This window comes from Paramacrobiotus metropolitanus, unplaced genomic scaffold (genome assembly GCF_019649055.1).
Source record: "Paramacrobiotus metropolitanus isolate TYO unplaced genomic scaffold, Prichtersi_v1.0 Parri_scaffold0000010, whole genome shotgun sequence".
Lineage (NCBI taxonomy): Eukaryota > Metazoa > Tardigrada > Eutardigrada > Parachela > Macrobiotidae > Paramacrobiotus > Paramacrobiotus metropolitanus.
In genome coordinates, this window is record NW_026570230.1 from 1,917 (window position 1) to 28,908 (window position 26,992).

At 45.6% G+C, this 26,992-nt stretch overlaps 4 protein-coding genes across 7 annotated transcripts; 2 read left to right on the plus strand and 2 right to left on the minus strand.

Annotated features, from left to right (window-relative positions):
* The first annotated feature begins 8,486 nt into the window (after positions 1-8,486).
* On the plus strand, positions 8,487-12,308 carry LOC129583440 (GTP-binding protein 1-like). Its single transcript, XM_055475238.1, has 10 exons — positions 8,487-8,526; positions 8,786-9,127; positions 9,627-9,804; positions 9,873-10,054; positions 10,138-10,208; positions 10,274-10,369; positions 10,453-10,498; positions 10,673-11,193; positions 11,520-11,655; positions 11,720-12,308. Exons 1-10 carry the CDS (start codon positions 8,487-8,489, stop codon positions 12,070-12,072), a joined length of 1,965 nt encoding a protein of 654 aa, XP_055331213.1. The 3' UTR covers positions 12,073-12,308.
* Positions 12,309-12,368: 60 nt separating this feature from the next.
* Positions 12,369-18,563, minus strand: LOC129583244 (cytochrome P450 2B4-like). Of its 4 annotated transcripts, XM_055474965.1 has the most exons (12): positions 18,333-18,563; positions 15,975-16,099; positions 15,467-15,844; positions 15,154-15,351; positions 14,841-14,912; positions 14,501-14,617; positions 14,023-14,343; positions 13,892-13,930; positions 13,552-13,809; positions 13,313-13,459; positions 12,908-13,042; positions 12,369-12,773 (listed from the first exon to the last, which is right to left on the minus strand). In XM_055474965.1, the coding sequence occupies exons 3-12, from the start codon at positions 15,807-15,809 to the stop codon at positions 12,691-12,693; spliced, it is 1,713 nt and encodes a 570-aa protein (XP_055330940.1). In that variant the 5' UTR covers positions 15,810-15,844; positions 15,975-16,099; positions 18,333-18,563; the 3' UTR covers positions 12,369-12,690. The 4 variants fall into 4 exon arrangements, 2 of the variants coding, with proteins under 2 accessions (XP_055330940.1, XP_055330941.1); XM_055474966.1 differs by lacking the exons at positions 15,975-16,099; positions 18,333-18,563 and having other exon boundaries at positions 15,467-15,895; XR_008689768.1 differs by lacking the exons at positions 12,369-12,773; positions 12,908-13,042; positions 13,313-13,459; ... (6 more) ...; positions 15,467-15,844; positions 15,975-16,099 and adding exons at positions 16,261-16,625; positions 16,699-16,819; positions 17,127-17,291; positions 17,448-17,813 and having other exon boundaries at positions 18,333-18,511.
* A 972-nt stretch (positions 18,564-19,535) lies between these two features.
* On the plus strand, positions 19,536-22,851 carry LOC129583203 (uncharacterized). The gene is made up of 12 exons (XM_055474894.1): positions 19,536-19,715; positions 19,806-19,998; positions 20,061-20,156; positions 20,328-20,401; positions 20,592-20,674; positions 20,782-20,846; positions 20,963-21,031; positions 21,222-21,312; positions 21,495-21,634; positions 21,919-22,208; positions 22,263-22,337; positions 22,459-22,851. The coding sequence occupies exons 1-12, from the start codon at positions 19,654-19,656 to the stop codon at positions 22,610-22,612; spliced, it is 1,392 nt and encodes a 463-aa protein (XP_055330869.1). The 5' UTR covers positions 19,536-19,653; the 3' UTR covers positions 22,613-22,851.
* Positions 22,640-26,385, minus strand: LOC129583202 (probable lysine-specific demethylase 4A). Its single transcript, XM_055474893.1, has 9 exons — positions 26,007-26,385; positions 25,460-25,667; positions 25,152-25,252; positions 24,811-25,045; positions 24,643-24,746; positions 24,171-24,490; positions 23,707-23,890; positions 23,185-23,616; positions 22,640-23,034 (listed from the first exon to the last, which is right to left on the minus strand). Exons 1-8 carry the CDS (start codon positions 26,187-26,189, stop codon positions 23,185-23,187), a joined length of 1,767 nt encoding a protein of 588 aa, XP_055330868.1. The 5' UTR covers positions 26,190-26,385; the 3' UTR covers positions 22,640-23,034.
* Positions 26,386-26,992: the final 607 nt, after the last annotated feature.

A 26,992-nucleotide genomic window follows, 5' to 3' on the forward strand; every position in this document is an offset into this window, starting at 1 on the left:
CCGACTTCTGTTGGTCAGTTAAGTTAACCGAGGTCGGTTGTTCGGTTGACAGCTGCTGGGTTACTATGGTTGGAGGTCGGAGGTCGTGTTCCTCCGGTTGGCCTCTCAAATTCCCGTAAAATTTGAAGTTGTTCGAGTTCCGCTTGTTGTTCGACATCGACTGGCTTTTCCTGTCCGGTTTGTTCCGGGGGAGGGTCGACTATGAATTCAGTGTGGATGATGGACCGCAAGGCTTTTGTCAGCCGGACGTCATAGGTCGGTTCTTCGTCCTCCTCGGATGAGTCATCCGAGTCATCCTTCCGCGGTTTATCCGACCTGCAGTTTCGTACTGACGGGTCGAATTCTTCGTCATCATCCTCTTCCTCGGATTCTTCCGAAGGTTGGTTATCGGAGTCTGTGTCCGGTGATTCGCTCGAACTTTGTACGTCCGAGACGTCCGAGTTATATTCCTCGGATTCTTGCTCGTCTTCGGGGTTAGCGTCAGGAGTGTTGCCGTGTCCGACTTCTGTGGTCGGTGGCGCACTACCTTCTCCGACTTCCGTGGTCGGTGCACCCTGGTCGGCCGTTTCCTTCGGTTGGGTCGGTCGACTCTCTTCGTCCTGTTTCTCCAGGTCGGATGGCTGTGAGCTTATGTTGCTCAGCCATTGGTTAACTACCGACTTGGTCTTCCGGCTTGAGTTTACCTTCCGTTCTGGTTGCGGAGGGCTGGTGACGACGGTCTGCCGTCAACCCAAGTCAGGTCATGATGGGTCTTCAACGTCCGGATGACTCCATCAATATTATCGTTGCAAATTATGCAGCGATCAGGTCAGTCAATTTCGCCAATTTGCGTGTGCTCAGTTGGCTTCTTCAGGTCATTGACGAATTTGACTTCCTTCGGAAAGTGTTCCGTGATTGGCGGTAACGGGTCGGGGATCGTCCTTGTTATTGAGGTGTCCTCGCCGTACCGTTTCCAAAACGCAGTTGTAGTCGATTCTCCGTACAACTGTACTTGTCGCATGTAACTGAAGAGTGCTCCGCCTAGTTCTTGGCAGGGTATCTCCAGAGGGCGTGGTACTGGAAGTCCGTATTCCATGTACTGCCGATGGATTGGGACTCGTTCGTCTTCCCATTCCCAAGCTTCATCGTCGATGTCTTCGGCGAGAGCTAATACAGGTTCGCATGTCCGTTGTGCTTCCTGTATCTGGTCCGTGGTCACCGCTCCGTTCTGTTGGAGAGTGGCCATCATCTCCAACGTCCGTCGGTCGAGAAAGTGTTGTATTCCCGTAAACCAAGTCCGGTACTTTTGTTGGACTTCTAAGATGGCATCCGCTTCCGTTGCGGATGCCTCTGGTATCGGGATAGACTTTACTGCCGTCTTCAGTATGCGTTTCTTCGGACGTAGTTTTCCAGTTCGTATCCTTTCTTCGTACGCTTCAATGGCGTTGTGCAGTTGCATTTCCTCGATCAGAGTCCGGTTGGTGTCCCGGCAGTCACGGCAAATGTTGGGCGGGGGGTTTGACGGGTGATCAAGCCGACTTATCCTCGCTTCAGTTGTTACCGTGCCCGATGCCTCTGGTATCGGGATAGACTGCACCACCGTCATTCCTCCAGGTCGTTCCGGATTAGGAATGGGCGTTAACACGAAGGTGAACTTGGAATGAAGGTAATCACATCCAAGTAACACTGGGATATCCGCGTTGTTCGGTTGAACGTGGAAAGTGTGATGGCTCGTAAATCCCTGCAGCGTTACCGGTACGGTGCAACAGTGAGTTACGGTGAAGGCAACTTGTCCGCCTACGCCAAGTATCCGAGTGTAATGGCCAAGAGGTTGCATTGGCAGGTCGTTTTGTTCGCAGAATCGTTGTTCGATCAGCGAAGTCTCTGCTCCTGTGTCGAGCATCGCCATGGTGGGCGTCGGTCCGATCTGGATTGCGTGTGTCCAGGCTCTGACCGTCTTCGGTTTCTTGTGAGTCCCTTTTTCGAAGGTCACTTCCCGTACAGTCGGCGTGACGGGAATTAAGGAGACTGATCCGCCTTCTGTTGGCGTCAGCGTACCTTGGATTGGTTCCACTTCGGTTACGACCACTTCATGTGCCTGAGGTCGGTTAGCTACTCCGTCCTCCAGCACGTCGGTGGGAGTTTCGAACCGTCGTGTTTGTTCTCGTATCCGTTCTTCTATCGAGGTTTCCGTTGGCCTCACTTGCGACCATATGTAGTCGAGGTTGACGAACGTCCGAGGTCCGGCTACTGTTCTAGCCGGTTGAGGTTGTTGCTGGGAGAGGTCCGACTCCTGCTGCAGCCAGTGAGCGGGTGCCTGTGCTTCCAGAGGGAATGTTTCCCATTCTTCGACTTCTCCTTCCGATTCTTCGGTGAGGTCGATAGCTGCCATTATTGCAGCGTATCTATCCGTTGCGCGTGCGGATGATACTCGGGGGTAGTTTCTGTTGCCCCTTTGCGTGAATCGGCGTCCCGGTCCTCCGCGTCTTGGCCCTTGTCTGGGCTGCTCGGTTGAGTTTCTTCTCACCGGCAGTCCGGTCCAACTTCCGTGGCCGGTCCGTCCTGCGTCACTTTCTGCGGCGGGCGGCGCAGTCGCATTGTTTGCGCTGCGTAGGTCGGGCATTTCTTGCGTTCCGACCTCCGACGTACCAAAGCCAAGTTGAGGCGTTGGGTCGGCCGTTCCGGGCAATCCCTGCGTTCCGGCCTCTGACGTTCCAGCGCCAAGTTGATGCGTTGGGTCAGGTAGGTCGGACAGTCGTTGCGTTCCGATCCGGACTTCGATTTTGCCGTCGTTGACAAAAATTCCGAGTCGTTCTGCCATTGTTCTGGCCCTTGTGGCTCCTTCTGTTGGAGCCGACAATGCGTGCATGAATTCTACTGCTGTACTGTTATGGTCCAGACCTAGTTGTCTGACCAAGGCTTCCATCCGTTGGATGACTTCCCCTTCTGTTGTGGGTGTGGGCGATTCTCCCCTGTTAGTTTGCGGTTGGTTAGTGGGGTTATCCTTGTCCGGTGGTTCGGTGGGATGTCGCAGGTCGAATGAGTCACCGGGGCTCATCGACCTTAGGCGTTTCCCGAGGAGTTTCCCCGAGCCGGCCCATTGTTGGGTGACGGCGAGCCAAAGGGCTGATGTGGCGGTAGCATTTGCCGCTGTTCCGGAGATCCCTGTTGACCTCCACCGCTATTCCCGCGGTTTCCGCCCGACCCATTTCCTGAGCCGGCCTGCTGGTTTCCGTTACCAGCACCACCCGAGCCTCCTCCTTGTTGGCGTTGGCGCGGGGTGGCACGATCTGTGCCGAGTTCGGGTTGGCCGAACCCAACGGTCCTCCCGTCAGGTATCGCGTATGCCAATCCTCATACCAGCGGCGATTCGGGTTGTCCTGCACCCGAGTGCCGATGAACGCACAGCGTGCCTGGGGGTGGTTCCCGAACTTGCAGAAGTGGCAAGTAAAGCTGTCCGCCAGCGTCCACTGAAGGAACAGTTGTTCCATCTTATCCGCATAAGTCGTAAACTGCCGAGCACCTTGTTGTGCTTGGGAAGGTCGGTTACCCTGTTGGTTTCCGCCTCCGCCGCGGTTAAAGTTACTGCGGCCGCGATTTCCGCCGCCACGTCCTTTTCCGCGACCGTAGCCTCCGCCGCCGAATCCTTGTGTCGGACTCTGACCGTATGCGGAGTATCCCTGGTTTGGGTTTTGGTTGTATCCAGAACTTCCGTTGTTCTGGTTACTTCCAGAGCCAGGACTTTGGCCTCCGTAGTTGTTTACTGGGGCTCCGGCTGCTGGTTGGGGTGCTGCCAAGTTGACAGCTGCCACTCCTGCCCAGGTCGGTTGCTGGACCGGCATCATTTGCGCTGGTGGCGTTACCGGTGTGGTCGGTTGCACGTATGTTGCCGAGGGACTTTGATATCCCGGCATCATGTACGGCTGGTACACTGTTTGTACTGGTGCCTGCGGTAAAGGAGCTGGTGTCGGCGTTGTTGCTCGGACCCGGGCATAGTCTGTATCCCGTGATCCCTTCACCACGTCGTACATCTCCTTTCCGTTCACGAATTGACGTATGTAGTCACGCAGTTCTACCGGAGTCGCCGGCATACGAATCTCCAAGGCTTCTCGTAGCTTGGGTTCGTGAATGTTATCCTTCAGATGGAAAAGTGCCATCTGGTCCGTGATGGTGTCACATCGGGACTTGATGTTCATCATGGCGTCATAGTACTGTTCCGGCGTCTCTTGTCCGAAACGGTACTTTCGTTTGGCCATGGCGGTTACGGCGTTAATTTCCTTGTTTTTGTCGCCGAACCGTTCTTCGAACTTAGCCAACCAAAGGTTGACTGGCCATCCTCCGGCTGGTTCACTGCCGGCGGTGTCCCTATGCCATTGTGCGGCCTGGCCTTCGAGTCGTGAGATGAGGTCTGTCATGAACGTGTGGTCCGATTCATGCCATTCTTGTGCTTCCGCGTAGAATCGACGGATTTGTTTCAACCATCCCTCGAGTTTGTTATGGTCGCCGTCGTATTCCGGCAATTTCTGCTTACGTCCGCGGGCACACACGCGGATCATCGTTTCCTGGAATGCCCGGTTAGCCGCTTGTTGGGCGTCCATGGCAGGCGGTGGGGGAGGGTTTGCTTCCCAACCTTGTTCCGCGTATCCCCGACCCTGTTGGTCTGGGTAATGCTGATGCTGTTGATCCGGGTATCCATAATTCTGTTGTTGTGGATATCCTCGACCTTGTTGGTCTGGGTATCCAGCCGGGTACGGTTCCGGCTGAGGAGCTGGTGCTCGTGGTGGCCGTTGTGGCTGTTGGTAGAATCCCGGTGGAAGGTCGTTCACCCTTCCATACTGACTTCTGAACGGCCTTCTCGGTGGTGCCCGACCTTCTGTTGGTCGGAACCGAGGCACGTTCTGCGAGTCTTGTGGGTAGTCGGCGGGGGGGCGTTCCGGATTCGGTTGTCCGCTTCGTCCTCCTGGAGGTAGGTCGTTATTATATGACCTAGCACGTTCACGGCGATAGTCCGAGTCGCTTATCGTCAAGCGGCCGAAGTCGTCCATGTTGGGATGTGAGCTTGTTCGCTCTCCCAGTCGCCGTCCTGCGCCCCATTGATTAGGCGCTGGTCCGTTCGGGTGGGACGTGGTGGGCGCTGGGGCATGCATCGACGTGTGTGTTGCATACGTGGTACTAGTGTAGGTACCTGACGTGGCCGTTGTCGTTGTCGGCACGTTTGACGTTGGCACATGTGGTGCCGCTGTCGACGTATTCCGTTCCGGTTCTGGACGGTGGGGCAGAGGCTGTTGCTGCGGAGGAGTTCCGATGAGCGGGTTAGTTGTCACCACGCCCACGAAGAAGTTCTGTTCCTTCTTCTCCTCTTTGGGTTTAATGTCCCACAGGATATCTCGGACTGTTTGCGACGGTTCAAAGTGGAAATCCGCTGCCATCGAAGTCCTGTAGGATGGAGGCTCCGTCCTGGATTGTTCCAGGTGTTTCGTTTCCTCCTGTAGACAGCGTACCTCCGTATCCAAGTCGTCGGTATACGTGGTCATCTCGTCGATATATCGATTTAAGTCATCGATATATTTATCCGCATCCAGACCATAGTTGTACAGGTCGTTTTCGCGGATTTCCAAGTGTGTGATGCGGTTCTGTTGCGCTTCATACACTTTCTGGGCTTCCGCCAAGCTGTGTTCCAGCTGTGCTCGGAGTCTTTGTTCTTCCTTCAGCACATCATTTAGTCCGTAGACCTGGTCGGCCAATTGGGCGTTCGCTTGTTCCAGGTCGGTGATGGCTCTACTTCGGTCGGGTGAGGCAGGTTGCTGGCTATAGTGAGCCATTAACTGTCGTCCTGCCCTGGCCAAGAGAGTTTCCATCTCCGTGTCGAGTTGTTCGATACGGTGTCTTTGCCGGTCGACCTCGTCGTCGGCCTGCTTGAGTTCGACAATGTATCTGTCGACCTCGTTCCGGTACACTTCAGCCTCTTCGTTGGCTTGATTAAGCTGTTGGTGGAATGTCCCTGCTGCCAGTTCCGATTCGACCAAGGCTGTTTGTGTGTCAGCCAGGTCTTTTTCTGCGGTGGCGAGCCGTCTTTTCAGTTCGAAGACTGATTCCATCGACGTCGCAAGTGTACTTCTGAGTCGCTCGACCTCTTCAGGGTCGTACCGACATGGGTTGTCGGACCTCTTGAGGTGACTTTCCAGATGTTCTATCCGGCGCTGTTGAGCGGCTATGCCATTGTTGGCTTCAGCGAGTTCTTTTTCCCATCGCTTCCGTTCGAGCTTATGAGTGTCCTCCGATCGCGACATCTGGTTTTCCGTGGAGTTAACGATTTGGTCGGCCAGGACGATTTGTGTTATCAAATCCTGGCATCGTTTCCTGAGTCGGTCGATGTCTTCGATCTTTTCTGGAGGTGTGGATGCAATCCACTTCCGTGCCGTGTACTCGAGCGTGCTTGCTTGGTACCTATGGTTACCCAAGTAGGGTGCCACCGGCGTTCGGAAGAATCCATCCTTGCTACTGGGACGTGACATTACTGTTGTGTCAAAAACGTCGTCCATGGGTGGTGGCGTTTCGCTACCCGAGTCGCCAAGTTCGAACATTGGTGGCGACTGCTTCTTCAGTAGGTCGACAGGTCGACTTGTTGACGACTTGTCCGACTTCACCTTCGGTTGAGCTTCTGTTACTCGGGTCGACCTGCCTTCTGTTGGCGAAGGTCGACTCAGCGGTGAGATAGCCTTTTCGTTAGGCATCGGTATGTTGGTTGGTGATCCAGCCGGGTGAGGTCCGCTTCGTGGCGGGGCCTCAGTTTCTCCCGTTTTGGCCGGTAGTTTAGGCCACTGGATGTCCGTATCCGACCTTGTATCGACTGGCTTCTTTTCCAGGGAGGTCGGTTGTACTTGACCGACTTGCTGTTGTCCGACCTTTAAGGTCGGTGGAAGTTGCCCGACCTCAGTTCCGACTTGTGTTGTCGAACGAGGTCCGACCTCCATGGTCTGCCTTTGTTGACCGACCTTGGTCGGTGGAAGTAGTCCGACCTCAGTTCCGACTTGTGTTGTCGGGTGAGGTCCGACCTCAGTAGGCGGCTTCTGTTGACCAACCTCCTTGGTCGGTGGACTTCCATCCTTCTTGGTCGGCGAAATCCTCCCGACTTCTGTTGTCGGTTGGACTTGGCCAACTTCCTTGGTTGGTGATTGCTGTAGTCTTCCGACCTCAATTGCGACTTGTGTTGTCAGATGAGGTCCGACCTCCGGTTGAGGATAACCGACCTCCGAGGTCGGTTTCCGTTGACCGTCCTTAGAGGTTGGTGAAGCCCTACCGACTTCTGTGGTCGGTTGGACTTGACCGATTTCCGTTATCGGTTGCTTCTCTCCGACCTTCGAGGTCGGTGAAGTCGCTCTGCCCGAGTTGGGCGATGTCGACCTCTTCACGTCGTCCGTCTGGTTGGGTGATGTGTATCCGGCGTCGGTGACTTTCGTAGTCGTTACCGGCTCCTGAGCTTTCTGTGAGCTCAGTTGAAGTCCTTCTGTTAAGTCCGTAGAGGTCGGTACACCATGTGGGTGTTCCGCCTCGGCATGAGACAATGTGGTCTCAGCCTGCAGCTTCTCCGGTTCCCCCCCGGTCGGGTGGGACGGGGCTGCTAAGTCAGCTTTGGGCTCGAGGAACGTCTTATCGTGGGCGTCCTCGAAGCTGTCATCAGATGTCGGGTTGGAATCGGCGAGGAGGATCCGCTCGTTACGCTTCTCCCGTGCCTCGACCGATTTCGTCGAATCCGTTGATGACGGCTGACTTCCATCCCGACCAGCATGCCGCAGTGAGTACGGTGCGTTTGAGGTCAGGCGCCGCGAATAGTCCGTGTTGAACTCTCGGGCGTATTCATTCTTCTTCGGGTTCGACATTGTTGTCGGGTCAGGTCGGTTCAAGTGGAACCAACGAGAGACTTGTACTGTTGTACAGTAAATTGAACTATCCCTTATGTGGGGATGTTCAATTGAATCAGGAACGTCTTTCGGTTCAGGAACTTCCGTGGGTCAGGATGGTCCGACTTGATGTTATTGTTGTTGTGTTGGTGTGTCTGTGTGTGACTCAGTACACAACGTTACAATACAGTACTATGGTACAGTACAGTATGATAAGGTACTACAGTAGAGTACGTCCTATACTACTGTGCTGACCAGTATGACGTCACAGGGCTAAGTGGTCTTGCACTTCACTGCCTACGTCACAGAATGCGAGCCGCGTGCAAAATTTTAAAAAAACGATGATTCACGCCTATGTTAAGCTTATGGAAGTTTCCCTGCACGCTGATTGGCTAGCCTCAAAGTACTGAAAATCGAGCGTTCTGACGTCACAAGGAAATTCAAGAATTTTCGCGCTTATTTTCGCGGAAAAACAAAATTATTTTTAGGTCGATCAGAGATGTTTTCTGGTCGAAATTTTAAGTTTTTAAGCCGTTAGAAATAATTTCTAGATTCTCAGAAATTTTTCTGACGGTGGAAAATCCGTCAAAATGAAAAGGAAAGTGAATGACCGACCTCTGGTCAGTTACACAGAGTGGTCCGTTAGGTCGGTAAAGTAACTTTTTAGGTCGGTTTCTCCGACGAAAATTAAGTTTTTACCATCGAAAAATTATTTCTAGTTCTCAGAAATAAATTTCAGCCGTTAAGAATTAAGAATTATAGCTAGTTTCGACCTGTGTCGACCTGTAACCAGGACTTTACCGGTTCGTTACGGTGTCCGTGGAGGTCGGTGATCCGCCGTTGGGAGGTCGATTTCCGTTAGAGTTGCGGGTCGCCGTTCAAGGCGAAGGTCCCCGATTGTTGAGAGGCTCCTTCTGGGCGCTGCAGGCTACTGTCCGAGCCTGATCCGTCAGTTGGGATTGGGGAAGTTCCCGTTCGTCCGTCTGGGGCAGTCAGCCGAAGTGCTCTCCTTGTGTGGAAGAGCCAAAAGATAGGGCAAGCGAAGGTGGCAGGGATCGCTTTTGCGATCAACCTGTTGCTACCACAGTCGCTAGACAGCAAAGACCAGGTTGTAGCAGAGGCTGCGTTCGCAGTCAATCTGTTTCCAACCACGGGTTCTTCAAGGTTCTCCGCGAAATTATGCCTTTACCGTCTCCTCAAAGGATCCGGTGGACAGAAAACCAGACGATCTGCTTACCATGTGACAGGCAAGCACAGAGAGCTCACAGATGACTTTATTGTACTAATAAAGTGGAGCAAATGCCGCGTGATTGCGGGGAAAAACACAACAAAGCCAATGTCTGGCAGAAAAGTGAGCAGTCAAGTTGCTGCGAGCTAGTTCTAGAGCGTAATGAAATGTAGAGAAAGAAATGTGCTGGCGGCAACGGCGTCACGCTGTCCAGACACATGGAATGTGAGTGCGCAGACTGGACTCGTATCCAACGCGAGCGAATATACGCTGAGTCATACAGCGAGAGAGAGGAGCGAGAGAGCAAGTATGCTCAGTGAGTGCGCCCGCGGTGTATCCGCATAGGCGGAGAGTGCAGTGCAGCCACTCACGTACGTACAAGAGAGGGCGAATCAGCATGTGTGCAGTGATACGCATACGCAAAGTGGCGTATCTATCACGCAGGCTGTCGTGCCTCTAACAACCTTGCTTAGAGTACAATAATTTAAAAAGGATAATTCATCCATGATGTTTTGTAGGGAATAACGATGGTTTCACGGAACCGGAAATGACCAAAGCGCTGGAGACATTGCTGTTAGTGTGCCAGACTGCCAAAGCATCGTGCATTTTCCTGCGTCAGCGCAAAAGCGACAACGGTATTATAAACACCTACCTAATAAGGAGACAAGCGGACGAGGAGGATTTTCTGGAAGTTCGGTACGACGGCTCACGGAAAATCTAACATGTCGGTTTACTGACCCGTGTCTGTTCGACGTATTCAATAGAATTGCGGTGCTCGGTAATGTGGATGCTGGTAAATCCACTTTGCTCGGTGTCTTGACGCATGGCGAGCTGGATAACGGTCGTGGTTTGGCCCGGATGAAGTTGTTCCGCCATAAGCACGAGCAGGAATCGGGGCGTACCAGCAGCGTGGGACACGACATTCTGGGTTTCGATGCCGACGGAAGTGCGTATTATAAGCAGTCGATTAATTACGGTTGCTGGCTGGATTTTTATGGAATGTTTTAAAAAATTTATTGGGAATTGCAGAGGTAGTTAACCGAGCCTTCGCACACGGCAATGATCTCGATTGGGAGGGAATCTGCAAGCAAAGTTCCAAGGTTGGTTCGTGAAATTTGGTTTTCGGAGAATATAACGCTTATTGTGATTGTTGCGGTTTGGGTAGGTTATTACCTTTATCGATCTGGCCGGACACGAAAAGTACCTTAAAACCACGATATTTGGAATGACCGGGCATCTACCGGATTTCTGCATGCTTGTGGTAAGTTCCGCTGTGGAACGCCTTTATCTGGATTATCACCTGCTTGATTTGAATTCAAAAATTTAAACAATAAACTATGTTAGGTTGGTGCGAACGCTGGAGTTGTGGGAATGGTCAAGGAACATCTAGGTTCGTAAACTGCAACATTCACGTTTATGTATTTAATCCTGGATTTCTTTTAATCGCGGTTTTATCAGAAATATACTGAATCATTGACTGTCGGTTTTTGTCTTGATTTATTGTACTGATATCGGTCATTATTATTATTGATATCCTTACTGATATTGGAAATTGTTTGCTTAGGACTAACCTTAGCTCTAGCCGTGCCAGTTTTCGTGGTGGTTACCAAAATCGATATGTGCCCCGCTAACGTCCTCCAGGATACTCTGAAGCTGCTGCAGAAGCTGATGAAATCTCCCGGCTGTCGTAAAATTCCCATCATGGTGGCCAATGAGGACGATGTTGTCACCTCGGCCAGCAACTTCACATCGTCCCGTGTCTGTCCGATCTTCCAGCTGTCATCTGTGACCGGTGCCAATATGGAATTACTACATAAATTTCTCAATTTGCTAACCTCGCGGCATGAAATGCACGAAGCGGAGCCGGCAGAGTTTCAGATTGATGAAACCTACTCGGTGCCGGGCGTGGGCACGGTAGTGTCAGGGACGGTGCTGCGCGGTGTGATTCGACTGAATGATACGCTCATGCTAGGACCGGATGCCTTGGGACATTTTCAGGCCATTGCGGTGAAGTCGATCCACAGAAAACGAATGCCGGTGTCGGTGGTTCGGGGTGGACAGGCTGCATCATTTGCTCTTAAAAAGGTATGTTGCAAACTTACAATACATCAATGCCTTCATAATGATCTTAATGGATACCTTTTAATAGGCGGTAGTTGTCGAGATAACAAAAGTGCAAGCGCGGTGGCACTACTTCATAATGTAAAAAGAATTAAACTTTGATACGACAATCGGCGAACGAAGTTATTGACCGAAAAATTGTTTTTTAGTTTGTTTTCTTGTACGCAGTTTAGTGTCTTACGAGTTGTTTGAATTTGTTTCTATTCGGTCATCATTGTGGTTTGAAATCAGGCGTCGTGAACGTGTCGTATGTTGCTTCTCCATTAAGGCGCCCTTTTATTTTGAAATAGATCAAGAGGTCACATTTGCGAAAAGGAATGGTGATGGTAGCACCGGCTATGGATCCCAAAGCTTGCTGGGAGTTTGAAACCGAAATGTTGATTCTGCATCATCCTTCTACGTTGCAAAGCGGCTACCAGGCCATGGGTATGGTACTATGGTGTTGAACCTTAACACCCGTGGCGCAGAGTCAAATCGGATTTTTTTGCAGTGCACACGGGAAGTTGCAGGCAGACCATCAAGATCCTGAGTATGTCACAGGACTGCCTGCGCACGGGCGACAAAGCGTTGGTGCGCTGCCGGTTCATCAAACTACCCGAGTTCCTCCGTCCTGGACAGCGCATGATCTTGCGTGAAGGACGCACGAAAGCGGTGGGAAATATTACTCAGGTGTTTCTGGATGCACCCGCCGGAAACTTCGACCTGCATCCCTATCAGCATCCACGACCGGCTGCCCCAGCCGGTGCCGGCGGGAAACCTGCCGGACAGGCAGCGGGAAGTGGTGCGAAGAAGACGACGGGTGCCAGTGCCAGTGGGGCTGGCCGTGGTGGACATAACCGGTAATTGAGAGAGACTGGTTGAACTGTTAGTTTCTGAGAGAGTACGAAGTGGAATTAATTAACTTGTGCGATTTTTTGTATATTCAGGATTTCTTAAGTCTGATTGGGATTAGTCTTGGAGGTTTTAGCTTTTACTTTTTGTCTCGTAGATTTCTTGTTTTTCTTTGTGTTTGTGAAATGTCTTAGCTTCCGTTGGTTTTATGAATGAGATTTCTATTAAAATACAGTTTTGTCGTTGAACTGAAATGCTTTATTACTACTGACTACTGACCTTAAGCTTAAGTGAATGCTCACGTCGAATAAGAATACCGTATATGATCATTGGTCGTAAAAAGAGAGTTTGTTTAGGATATTTTAATACAGCTGGAAGCCGAAATTCAGGTGAACAAAATCTTGCTCCTGCAGAGCTATTGGCAGTTATAATTATCACAGTTTGCAGCTGCTCCATTTTGAGATCCTTTTCTAATTTGGTGGACCGAAAAAATTAAACTTTATCATTCAAAACTGAGCTGTAAATGCGTTTCCCGTAAAAAAGTTGCGAACGGTGTCAATAAATTACTGCATTCCTATTTGGCTATCTATCCTTCTCGTTGTGCATCAATAAGAGATTCCGGGATTAGGTTCACTCATTTCTACAGTGAGGATGGTGGATACTTTGCTTTTGCCGAGGAATTGCTCGCATTTTGTATGGGTGCGGCGTTAGTGCTGAAATCGAAAACCATTGAAGCGCTAAAATTTTTTTGCTAGACATACTCGTAAGTGGTACTTTGTATATTGACTGCGAATGGGATTCGGAAAATAATTTCTTTATAAATTTCCGATTGCTGAGTTGCTCGTACCTTCGCCATCAATAGGTTCCAAAGACGGTATGATATTTTCACCCTCTGCCGCGATAACGAAATGCTGTAAGATCGAAGCGAAAAAGATGAAAATTTCGTGACGGGCGAAGCCTTCTCCGGGACAAGCTCGTTTTCCTATAAGAAAAAAAGGCATCTAAAATGTTTAATCTGCTTGATATTTTCCATCGAAAAGACGACAATTTCCCGGATGACTCTTACGGTTGTTAAAACAGAATCCACAAATATTAATTCCGATACTGCATATAGATATACTATGTAGGACATTTTAATATATTCCAAAAAATTGATAAGTATCTGTAGTGGATGCGTACCGGTATATAGAAATCTTTATGGTAGAGAATTGTTACTACACAATAATTGCAATTTTACCAGTAGGTTACTTACCAACTGAAAATGGCATTATATTCTCGGTTTTCAAATGGTCGACCTTTCCATTGTTGGTCAGTAGTCTTTCGGGTTGGAATTTTTCGGGATTCGACCACAACTTGGGGTCTTTCATGCAGTACCAGGCAAAACCAAACACAGTAGTATCTAAGACGGAAAATGTTGTTAGTTAAAAAAGTTTGTGTTGGCAATATTGCCTTGAGATAACAAATTTTTAAAAGTATAGAACTTTATTGTACCTTTAGGAATTATGTAACCCTCAAATTCAACTTTTTCTGTGGTTTTGTGAGGCATCAGAAATGGTCCAAAGTTAGCACAGCGGAATATTTCTTGCATTGTGGCATCCGTATAAGGAAGACTTATTTTATCCGCAAAGGTGATAGCTTTTTCCCCGATGACCTCGTCAATTTCCCGTTGGATTTGCTGTTGTACCTCGGGGTAGCATATCATGTACAGCATCGCCCATTGCAGAAATATCGTTGTTGACTGAAAGCCAGCTGAAACAAGCGCTTAATGAAGATACTGTAGTTGCAGATCGCTACTACTCCTCCTCTTATCCAATACAATTCATGAACTTACCGGCATACAAATCATATACATTGCGCACAAGTTGTTCCCCTGCAAAATGAAAACATTTGTGGTTATCAAAATTGTTTTATCAATTAACGACTATAGCGGTGTTTAAAACCGTGTTTTTATACAAGACTGACCACTAAAGCAGCCGCTATCGTCAGCAATTTGCACGCGCAGGAAAGCATCGATATAATCTCGGGGATGTTGTGCATCGAATGTTTTCTTATGCTGTTCCAGCAGCTCCTCCACAATACCGAATATCTTGACAAAACGGGATTTCGTCTCGTTGAAGCCGGCTCGAAAGGGTGGTACAAAGCGCAACCAGGGATAAAAATCCAGTGTCGATGCGTTGGCCAGCTCTTGGAAATTCACAGCAATAATATCGGCACATTCTTTAAAGCGCGGATCTTCGCTGTGAAAATCGGTGCTGAATAGCAGATATGATATGATGTTCCCAACTGTAACAACAAACAAAACTATTGATAACATTAAAGGCATTAAGAATATTAACACATTGGATTTTGATACCTTCTGAAACATTTTCTCCGTCTTGAATTCAAAATTTTCTTGCCGTGCTACTCTAGCACATGCAGGTATTGTACGGATTATACTTACATGCCTTTGCAAAAAACATGCTGTTATCCAGCGGTTCTCCTTCATAATTTGCAAGTGTCTGTAGGGAGTTGCCAATTTCGATTTCGATGTATTCTTCAACTATGCGTTTTCCAAAACCTAGGGAAGCACTCAACAAATAAGTACGAGTATTATTTACATTACAGGGCTCCAAGCTGATTTTCGTTTACGAATAAATGATAAAATAAATATTTGTGCATCTATATAGCATCGTATATGTAAGTATGCAAAGGACAGCATTATTACTTTCAACTGGCATGGACAGAATTTTCAATTGGCATGCTTCGGCTAATAAATATAGTGTCGTTCTTATGAAACTTACCAAATTCACGCAGTGCTTGTATGGAAAAGTGCCGCTGTTCTTTCCAAATGTTACCCTCAGACAAAACCGGGCCTGCAAAAATACAGTTTCACTCTTTATTTAATGTACATGTTGTCACCCGGATTTGCTTTTCCGGTATGCATATGCGCGCCCGGTATTATAACGCTAAGCTTAAAACCAGTGGTTCTTTAGCAAAAAACCGAGTTCGGAGTATATTTAGTGTTTCTGTCCCTCTTATGTAGTGGAAACATAAAACTGTAATATTATGACGTCAAACTTCCCACGCATAAATAATTTCATAAGTTTTACTTACCATTTTCCACTTTGAGGCCTAAGTAGTGATCGGTAACTTTAGGTCGTCCGGCAAAACGTATATCGCGAAATGCTTTTCGTAGCAGATTTGCATCAGCTATAACAATTGTCAGATCCGATCCTAAATAACAACTATACAATCCACCGTAGCGCTTAGCGAATTCTTCGAAGGTTTTGAATGGTTGTGCCCGATCGATACCTGCCCACAGAGTAAGTGAAATTTTATCTGTAAAACGTTTATTTACAGTTTTATGTCGCTTTATTTACAGCTTTATGTCGCTTAAGGATTTCACAAGTGAAGTTACATTACTTACCAACGGTACCGACAAGTGGCAGCGGAAACGGTCCGTTAGGGAGTCTTCCAAAATATCGTTGCACCAGAATGCAGACATATTGCCAAGTTAAAATAAGAAAAAATACTAAAATGCATAAAGATGAGCACGTGATGATCCATTTAAATAAACTCCAGTGAAAAAAACCCCATCCAGTCCATATAAGCCGGTTTGTGCCAGACTCCAACAATGACCTTATATCGTTGTGCATATGGGTTATGCTCGTATTAGATCTGACAGTTGCGGGAACAGCGGTCGCACAAATGGCACCACATTGCAGTATATAAGCAGGAAATGTTATGTTATTAAATAATAGTAAAGACATAGGAGAGGATAGCAGATTTGTCGTAATTTCGTTTCCTAATAAACCGAAAAATTGGCATGTTTAACAATAAAAAAACGGAATGCCGATCTTTTGTACCAGTACTAGTAATAACGATTTACTCGCCAAAACCATAAGCAACGTACTATGGCGCTTATACACTGTTACCTCGATGCACGGGCTCCGGTCGACAAAACTAGAATCTTTGGTTTCGCGAAAAGCAATCAGGATCCCGATTCTACGGTACGCACTTTTTTAACGTCGCTTAGGCAGCTTTTAAACGTTGAATGGCGCTGCCGGGTACATAAACAATGCACTGGTGAGATGTCGCAGCTACACATAGTTTCAGTATACTTATGGAGCCGTTTTTGACATACAAAAAGACGTCTCCAACTATGGCGCTTGAACGTGCTAAACGTGTCCAGAAGCGTACCAAAAACTCGGAGAAACAACGTTCGCCATTCATTTCTTTAATTACGATATCGTACCCGGATTCCATCAGTAAAAAGCAAACAAAAATTAACAAATTTAATACCACTTTAAAAAATACATCAAACACGAAGAAAAATGAAACAAAAAGCCATACTCTGGGGTACCATCTAAAATCACAAATTTATTGATTTTCTAGTCACTGGGCGCGCTGGTAATAAAATTCAAAAACACGTTTTACAAACCAAACAAGAAACGTCTGACAATATTGTCGAAAATCTAATCCTTAAATTGGTAATCTGGCACCTTCGAAGGCTTTCTTCCACGCATTCATCGTACGATACAGCCGATTACCGCTTGCCACCTTGTATCTGAGCCCATCCAAATGCACTGCATAAGAAAATCAGGCAGATATTAAAAAATCTAACAGTTTTTGCTATATAGCAGATACACAGAAACTCACTCTTTAGTGCTCCGATGCAATCCAGTTGCACAATTTGCATCATTCCTGTTGGTTGATGTTGCTGATTACTGCCGACCGCCCGCAGTTTCTTCTGCTCTTCAGTCAACGATATCGTTATCTGCTAAAAAAACAATCAAAATTTAAATGCTCCTTCATTTCCTTCTTACCTATCGTTTCAAAACTGCTGTAGATTTTCAGTAATTTCTGGAATACTTAATCAACTGGCTATATAGCCGAAGTGCATTTTAACCATTTACCAAGCTGTTTCAGAACTAGCGATCAAGGCATCGAGCTCTAAATAAGGAATGCGTGCAAATAATATGTGAGTTTTAATCAGCAATATTGCCTTTATTTTTTCAAAGGCTAATATGACTTTTTATAGTAAACAAGCTCTAAAACTAATTTTTAATTCTTATTCGTAAACTTACTTTTGAGCAACTCTGCATCATCTGTGGTAGCGACGATATCGTCAAGAATCGGATTCACGTGTTGCGGACTTCGCAGGGCACTAGAGAGTGCGGCCATTTGTCGTAAAATGCAACTTTCTTATCGTTTTTCTTGGCATCTGCTTTACGCTTTCATACGGATACCGCCTAATAAATAAGAATGCAAAATTAATATAATGCAATTAGCAAAAACAGCTAGCTCAGTTAGATCATGCGATATCGCAGATTTCCCTGTAATACAAAGCCTACAATCTATAACAACTACAGGAAGCGCAACAGAAGAAATTAATTTTATTCGTTTACCTTCTGCATGGCAGGCTGGATTAGGGAAACTTCTTCGTCTTTTTCATCTTCGAGGCTGGCCGGATACAGACGATTATCGTCAAGCTGCGCGTTGAAACGGGTTGCCCTGGCATGAAGAGATGGTCGTAGCGCAGATAGCGGACTAAACTAAAGTTCTCCGAACAGTTTAACGAGCGATGCCTTCGTCGATTTGCACAGGACGACAAGAGCGACAAACAGGCTTATTCAGATCGTCGTGCCGTTCCGAAGCAGTCGATCGCCATGTTTGCGATATCGCAGTTGAATTTTTCCAGAAAAGCGAAAACAAAAAAATATAATTTCTCAAAACGGGATGACAATAACAAAAACGAACTGTAGAACCAGGAGCTGAAAGACAAAAATATGGATTCACTCTGCAGCGAAGCAAACAGCCAAACACGACTGAATTTTCAGTTGCAAAAACCATGCCGGGTGCACTGACTCTGAACCAAGTACTGCCACGCTACTAACAAATACACTTGCTCTGGTTTGACTCTGCGGCTTTGGAAAGATCTTTGATTTGGCCGAAACACAGATTTCGATAGAATACAGTATTAATTAACACAAAGAATGTGTAACAAGACGATATCGTCAGTGATACTAATAATTTGAATATTTCATAATGAGGGAATGAAGGATAAAAAAAATTTGAATCAATGAAAAGTACAGAGTACGCAGCAAGATTATTTCCTGGTTTTACCCAGTGAGTGGCAGTTACTCAGCAGATTCAGCACGGGCCTGCACGGCACATGTGCAGCACCTGCTTACTACGGCCTGCGAGCGGCTCAAAAAACAAACGGTGCTAACGCCTGCATTTCGACACACATTGCACACCACTGGACATCTACTGTACGTATAGTTTTTTACCGTGTAGAATCGGGGATATGCCTTACAACATTCAATGCTAGTAGTTTTTAAAAAACAATTTTTATGACACTAAGGCAGACAGACGTATTGTCTCACGACTGAAAGCAGAAACCGTTTGAAATTATACATACGGTGAAAACGTTAACATTTTAGATAAGCCTGTTTTTTACCCAACTTTTATACTAAAACTGTTTGGCAGATATGCGTACAGTCTAGTATTACTACAGATTTTCTGCCGACAGCGGTGGATAGCTCATTGCAGTAGAATCTGTTGTGCATAATCCACCAAAAAATAACAACGTACTAAGTACGGTATTCTGCAGATGTGAATCCTGGCGTACACGTCAACCGCTCTGATTTCGGCAATTTCCACACTTACATTGCTAGCTTGCATTGTGCGAAGACTGACCATGCATTTCATAAACAGCGTTCTTTTAACGATTATTAGTGGGTACATACGATACTCTGACTAAGATTTCGCTGGAAGCAAAAGCTGTTAGGCAGCATTCGCAGTTTATGCATTATAGCCACAATTACGCCGGTCTCTACTGGTACTGATTGGGGTATAACCCATAACCGCCGCGGTTTTTACGTTTACAGAAAAAAATCCCACACGTTTATGCAGACTAATTAGGTACACTGGCGTATTACTTTCCCACGTCTGATCGTCCCGGCCGCATGATGATATTATAATAATCCTCCCAGACTTCTCGCTGTAACTTTAACTTTTTATTGTTTAGGACATAATACAAATGCTATTATGGCATTTTTCATTTTATTATTTATGTAATGGTGTGTTTTAAAGTCATTGTTTTTACTCTGTAGAGCTAAATGCAATACGTATAATTCAATTTTTAAGCAGACCTAATGTCTAGTGCCTGTTTGTGCATTAAAGTGCAACCTAATATAGATTAGATAAAGACTTAAATTAAACGCAATAACACTTACCAATAGAAACTAAGAAATTGGTAAATATTTATTAGCAAATTCGTACTTTATATAATACGCTAAAAAAATCAACGCTATCAAAGCGTGCGGCAAAACCGCTCAGCCAATATTGACGCCTCGGAGCAAAAAGCCTACAGCAGAATTTTATTGTATCAAGTGATACGTTCGGTTTAACGGCAATAATTGTATGAATGACCTACCATCGTCGGGGCTGGGAAACCGTCTGCCAGGCTTAGTGTGTTAAAAGGTTTTTCAACTATAAGCTTTTCGGATAAAACTGCAAAAATATGCATAAGCTTGAAGAATTAGATTAAAGTTTTCTTTTGTGCAAGGTTATAATAATCAACCTGATATTAATTATAAATTTATAATCATGGCAACGGGCCGGAAACAAACACCTGCTGTTTACCAAGAACAAGAAGATGGAGCGGAGAGGTGAAACAAACCTGTTTTTACTCAGTTCTTGTAGTGCAACTCATAAAGCAGTGGAAGAGGGCTTAAAAGGGTTTTTGTTTTTCTTTTTAGAAAAAGTGCACTGATTCGCTCTATAAGCATGCTGAGTGCCGAAGAACGATCTCTTCTTCCCGTGGTTGCAAATGCGCCGAACGGGGAACGGGAACTCTCCCGGCAAGAAATTACGGTTATTGTTGTGTGTTCCTGTACAACCGTGGTGGTCAATCTCGGTGTAGGCTCCATGCCGCTGCTGATTCCCATTGAGGTTAGCTAAAAATATTTTCTGAGCTCATGAGTGCTATAATAACGGTAATAATAATCTTGCAGATAGTGAAGAAAAATTACGCTTACACCTGGACTGGGGTGCTCTTTTTACTCTATGGAATCAACGTTGCGACCTGTGAGTTACTGCAGTCCAAAATAGTAAGCAATATAATTTTGATTAATTCTTATACCACCGGTTTCCGGTTAATTACTGTATTACGAGACGAAATAAGAGATTATTCGCTAAACTTATCTACCAACCCTCGTATAAATATCATGCCTAATAGACTAACATGTATCCCTGCTAAAAAGTTTTCAACCATTTCACAGGTTCCTTTTCTCGGCACCAAACGAGCATTTTTAATAAGTTCCTCCATTTTAGCGGCATGCTATGCCAGCTTTGGGTAAGCAAGGCATATAAGTATTGTAATAAAATTCCATTTTATATGGCACAAGTTATTATTTACAGCCATGGCATTAGCTAATTCCTTCTGCTAACAATTATCAAAGTTATCCTTATGAAAGTAAGCTACTTAGTACGGTTGATGTCGCGAAAGGATCACCGGCACAAGTGCAAGTATTTTTATTTACTAGGCTTTTAGATCTAACCAGCGAGGAAAGTGTTTTTGCTGGACTAGCGTGTTTTATCCGTATAATCGAAGGGTTGTGCTACTCAGGTACGACCGTACGAGTAGTCTTCCATACGTCGAATTTGCAGTTACCTAATAAATTTAACAGTTACATACTTATTGCTTTAAAAACTCGATTTGAATGTGTATTTCAGGAATCATGAATGCAGTCTTCACAATTTTGTGCCTTACTGTACCGACAAGGGCGATATTGGGCATAGTAGGTATTAGACAATTATGGTAGATGTACATCAACCGGCAAAATATCCCTACTTAATCCGTATCCCGTAGAGTATGTGGATATCATGTTCAGATGCTGTAATTTTTTTCTTTCAGAGTTTGATTGATGGATTGACATGTGTCGGGTATTCTTTGGGACCACTTTTTTCTGGAATACTTTTTGAAGTAACCATAAATTATGTATTACAGTAGCCCATTTGCGCAGTGTCTGCGCAGTGTTTGCGCAGTGTCCATCAGTACCCGTATAGAATATTTATATACACATACAGTAGTAGGTTAATATAATATCCGTACATCATTAACATCATTAAATCTAATTAGCTTTTTAAGTGTCAGTTTCTTAATAATTCTGCAGATCTCTGGATTTATTCTGCCATACATAATCATCGCTGCACTAATGGCTGTTTGTTCGATAATGGGAACAATTTCCCTCCCGCCCGTTGCAGGTAAGTGAATGCCACGGGAAAATAATTCAGTTTTACCGATTCTGCTTGCCCCTTCTTTAAATACTGCTTGCAATATACACGACGTAGATAGCAAAAATCGTATTTTTTGTCATCGCACTAACGATTACGAGCAACTTAAAAACCATGCACAGTTTTGCAGAAGAAAAGATTTAGCATTTTAGGAAATCTTGCCGCTGGAATGTCAGGGCCTCTGAAGGTCGTATCCAGAGATGCACAGTTTTATGGTTGTACGGTTGTTGCTTTTGCAATGGGAAATTTTGTGGGATTCATGGAGGCCACGTTAGAAGTTTATTTAGCTCAGGTGAAACTTTTTTATACGAGCATGAAGACTACGCATATGTTTTGCAGTAAATACAGTAAGTACCTTACAGGTGTAATTAATGTACAAGTAATTGCGTAGTATAAGGGAACTAATTACTAACGATAAATACCGATACATTTTGTCCGGTTGTTGTCACAAGCAGCGTTAAAGATTCTCAGAAGTCAGCGGCACAGTGAAACTGCGCTGCGGTGAACTGATCCGATAAACACGGTAATTTAGTAAAATTTCATTATTAATATTGTATGCTTGTTGGTGTATTGTAGTTCGACCGAGGCTCAACCGTGGAAGGAGCGGTATTTTTTGCAATGTGGTTTAGTGCCGCAGTAGTATCCCCGCTCTGGGGATACATTCTGCGAAAAGCCGGGAATAGCCACGTATTCCTTTTAGCTGGCCCGTTTATCGAAGCGACTGTTTTCATATTTTTCGGCCCTCTTCCGGGCCTCGATGCTGTCGGTCGGCATCTGGGTTTGTCCATAACGTGCTTGATTATTATGGCCGCCACCACATCGATGTCCCTTCTCGCCAGCATTAACATCATGATCGAAAGAGCTGAGTAAGACAAATCCGCTTTTACTAAGTTTCCATTGGCATTTCTCGTTGGTTGCAGAAACGATGGCATCGAAACGAGCATCCATACATACGCATTCATATCCGCCATTTGGTTGACGTCTCTCTACTTTGGGTAAATACAGACTATTAAACACTCTAATATCGATAATAATTTGATTGTTAGTTAGGGTCCTGCTTAAACGTAAGGCTGATTTCACTAATCAGTAACAATTTTTTCGGTATGCTGTTTATAGGGAAGCCATTGGAGCGATAATCAGCGGAAGTATACTGGATAAGTACGATTATGGATGCGTTGCGATTTCCGCCGTTGTAACAGAACTGCTGTTGGGAATCTTAGCTAGTGCATTAATATTACTTCCGTGGAAAAAAATTGAGTGCAGTGTCTGAAAAAGTTTTGCAATAACTACAACGCGACGGCAGTTTCATGAAACTTTCGAATAGTCGTATTAATGTGTTCATAGATCAACCACAAAAACAATAAAAGGGGACCAGCATAACGAACCCCGACAAAAGAGTTCCATTAAAGAAAAACCATCGATATAAAACATGGAAAACAGATGACTATACTATGTAGCTGCAACTAAAGTCATTGGCATTTCAAAACAACCATATGGATACCGGAAAATTTTTAAAACCATAAAGCAGAAATTGCAAGTGCGCACAGCATACATACAATCAAGTAAACACAACAAACACATTTACCGGTGCGACGAAATAAGTTTAGCCGGGGAAACATCCAGAACATTTGGTTGCGGGCTCCCGTGACCCGTGCTTCGGCTACCCGACGAAGAAGCTACACTTCGGGATTCCTGGTAAAAAAAAATCCACATCTGCTCAACTGTGCAACACTTAGAAAAACAATTCCGATACATGTATATACGCAATTAAAATTTTCTCACCCACAGAAAGGCTGAACCAAATTTTTATCAATTAAAAATCCCCTGCAGTTATTGCCTCACCTAGTCCGTCGCAGGAAATTTATCCCAGTTACTACATTTCGCTGACCGGTCGACAATCTTAGTGGACAACCTAACAACGGCGGTCAACCGGTTCGGTGTGACACCGACTGTCCGTTTCGGCAGTGTCAGATCCAGAGGGTCTCCGGTATCATGGCTTTCGCCCTTCACATTCTTGAAAATGGGTATCTCGTCTCGTCCCGCACTGGATATTAACCGAGGCGGCGGCGGCAACACGGGAGTTGGTCGGGACGAGGGTGCCGACTCTGAGACACTGGCATCGGTATCGGAATCCCCTTCCTCCGATACATCGGAATAGGAGCCGAAATAATTGTGATCCAGCTTGGTAGGAGATTCCATCAGGCCGCCCATTCGTCGCGGAGGACTGGGCAAGGGACCAGGCATATCACAGACGCTGCCGATTTCCTCCGGCTCCTAATAAACACAAATCGTTTGTTAATTTGGGTGCGAATCGCTCAACGAATAACTCACTGCCGTCGAATCTACCGATTGTCAAAAACATACCGTTAAACCCCGCATTCTTCCAGTTACTTTCATCTTTTTCTTCCCGAAATGAGTATCCAATTCCGTCCTGGAGGAATCAGAGGAATCCAACTGTGTGCGCTTAATACAAGTCTTCGCGCCATCAGAATTCTCCAGAACTGTCCCAGAATTTTTACGAGGCGTCCTAGCTTGCATTCGCTTCTTCCTAAAAAATACGCCACATTATTAAAAAAAACCCACAACCCGCAACTAGTGAGAGCGCAAAAATTCCTGCTGAAGTTAAAAAATGTATCGGTGAAAAAAAAATTAAAATCACCTATAATTCAAAATGATCTTCCAAATCCATAAGAAGAAGAACCGGAAAGTTAAGAACCGGAAGTTTAAGAATCGGAAATGTTAAAAAACATAACCAAGGACTTTTACAAAAACAAGCAGAGCTAAAAGTAACCTAAGAAAAGAAAATTTTTTAAAGTTCGTCGGCTCACTTGAAGTCAGCGAACATTTGAGCACATGGTCCACTGGTTGGTGGTCCCTTAAAATTCGGTCGGTCGTCTTCCGGGTGCCGTCCACGTTCTGTTCCGTCCTCCCAGGCGGAAAGGCGATCCGGTTGATATTTTCTCACGAAAATCGTCATGTCGATTTTTACATTGTCTTCCTGGCAAGAACAAATGGACGCATATTTCCCATATTCAATCCATCGTTCGGTAGCAAAGTTTGTAGATTCCGCCACATTCAGTCCACAATTAAAACCGGCATGATAACCGAAAGGAAACGTAATAATAATCTCTCCTTCATGTTGCATAATCTGTGAATCAAGGAAGAGGCGTCATAAAACAATCCGAAACAAATAATAACATTGTCCAGGCTGGCATTTACAAAGAATTCGAAACAAAATCGCGCTTAAATGTCGTTCCGGGAAAATCTGAACCATAATCAAACAGTATAAAACTGATTTACCTTATTAAAAGGCACACCGCTGGATTTTAGAATCGTATGGGAGATCATAGAGGATTTGTGACGCAAAAACGCGTGACACTTCTTGTGTTGGTCCGGAAACAACGCTGCAAATTAAGTTGTATTGCAACGCCACTTTTATCCAAAAATTGCAAGCCTGCAATACCTCACCTGCGGCCAATCTTTCAAAACGCCGACCGTTCTGAGGGCTAATACTGTACCAAAACTTTGCTGCTCCATCATGAATGTAATTAATCGAATAGAGGTCCAAATCCTCCGTGTGCCAACCGAAGAAGGCTCGCCACATCCCATAATAAAGGTACGGCGTATTTACGCCTTGAATCGCGATCCCGTACTCTTCGTTAATGGTGTCTAATATCGATGGCAAACGACTGATGTTCCATTGCTACAGCACAACACATGTCATGCATTTGCAGTTTCCAGACGAAAAAAGATTTCCCGATGTTCACAAACTTTTTTTGTTGCAATTTTTAAGTAATGCCAAAACTTACATCGACGTCCTCATCAAACAGAGATCCAGACGTATCAGCGCCATAAACAGGGGGATTTATGGTAAGCTGTTTCCAGAAATTCCGTTCGATGTCGTCCATCTCTGCAAATCAAACTCTCCATTTCCGAACGGAATTGTCAGTTTCAACACCATAAAGTAATAGTTATTCATCGAGCAGCCAATAACATAATTCTACTGAAGGATTCGATATTACGAGACCAAGCAAGCGTCAAGATTCGAAACACTGAATTCGTAAACTTCCTGTGTTCAGTGCTAGATCTTGGCTTTTCCATCAACCATAAGCCTTACCTTCGGCAAAGGCATACACCAGATTCTTCTCTAACGCGTGTTTCCGCAGCTCGCCCACCGTCATTGACGGGCGCTCGGTGTTTCTGACTTCGTACGCTCCGCGAGTCGACGTTTGTTTCACACACTGACGAATTGGTCCGTAGATCAGCTTGCTGTCCAGATCGCCATACCCACCTTTGCGAGGTTTCCATTCCTTTGGCGGAATGATCTGAGGAAATGCCAGATGGAAAAACGTGTTCGATACAAATGGCATCAAACATGTGCAAAAATCTATGTCCGTGGCTCGAAGCCATTCCAAATTACTTTCACCAAACCGTAAAACAGCGGATTGTGCAGTCTGGCTTCGAAGTTCAACATGCGAATCGTAGCTAATAATGTGCACGAACAGCTGTATACGTTAATGGCAGCCATGTGCCATAGTGCTCTTTCCTCTGTACTGGCCTGCACAATGCTACACTAACTTACAGGGTCCAGCTCGAATGCGCCATATAGAGGAACTGATATTTCAAATTAATTTAAATGTTTGATTTCCAGCAAAGCAAGCTACCTTAGCGATGCCTCCAAGATGGGCACCGCAGGACTCCATATAATGGACATATCCTAGAAAATCTTGAAATTCCTCCATCGTTGGCCGAAACGTCATAATACGGGGATGCTTGGGATCGTTAATCTCGTGTGTACCATGCATGTTTCCCCCAGGAGAAGCAGAATGATTGTTCAGATCGCCCATTCCTGTGTTACGTCTATTCAGGACCCACTAGTTAAAAAACATAGCTTAACCCATTACTAACTGCGTCATTATCCGGGTCACTCAATCAGGAAATCATAATAAGCGAAGTAAGTGATACGCATTCCTAAACATAAACACAAAAGTATGCTGTTGTTCTCGAAAGCAAGAAGACTGGTGATGACTGCTGATACACACAAATCCCGTACATCTGTTATCATTTAAAACGAACGACGAATTTTTAAGTTCATATTCCACGTCTGACTGCGTGTCAGGGCGGGTGGTTAGTGGCTAGTACTGGCTACTACTATTCAGGTAGTGCTTACAGAGACAAGGGCCAAGGCCCCACCAAGTTCGGACATTAAAAAAATTCCTCAGCTTCGACCACCGATGTCTAAATTTTTATTCAACTTTAGATTTAGATTGATAGTCCTTGGTCCTGTAGCACCATTCAAAACTGCGTATCGCAGCGAAAACCAAAAGGTCAAGAAGGAAGGGAGCACAACTCAAAAGTTTTATTTTTGTTTTTTTCCGCACAAATGCCCTTGTTACTGATGGTGAGAAGTGAGAAATAATCATGTTCGTTTAAGAATATTTTAAAAAATTGTTGGAGGTTGAGAAATACAAATGGATAACTTTATTTCCTAGTGCACCCTTCCTCAGATTCTTTTAAATATTCACATCTCACTTAAAGCATCTAGTGCGCTCAGCAGATTTGGTCGGTACGTTGTAACGTGCTAGTACAATCAAACACGATCACCTACCTACGTTACATGACTTACATCTAATTTCGAAGTCATCGCAGC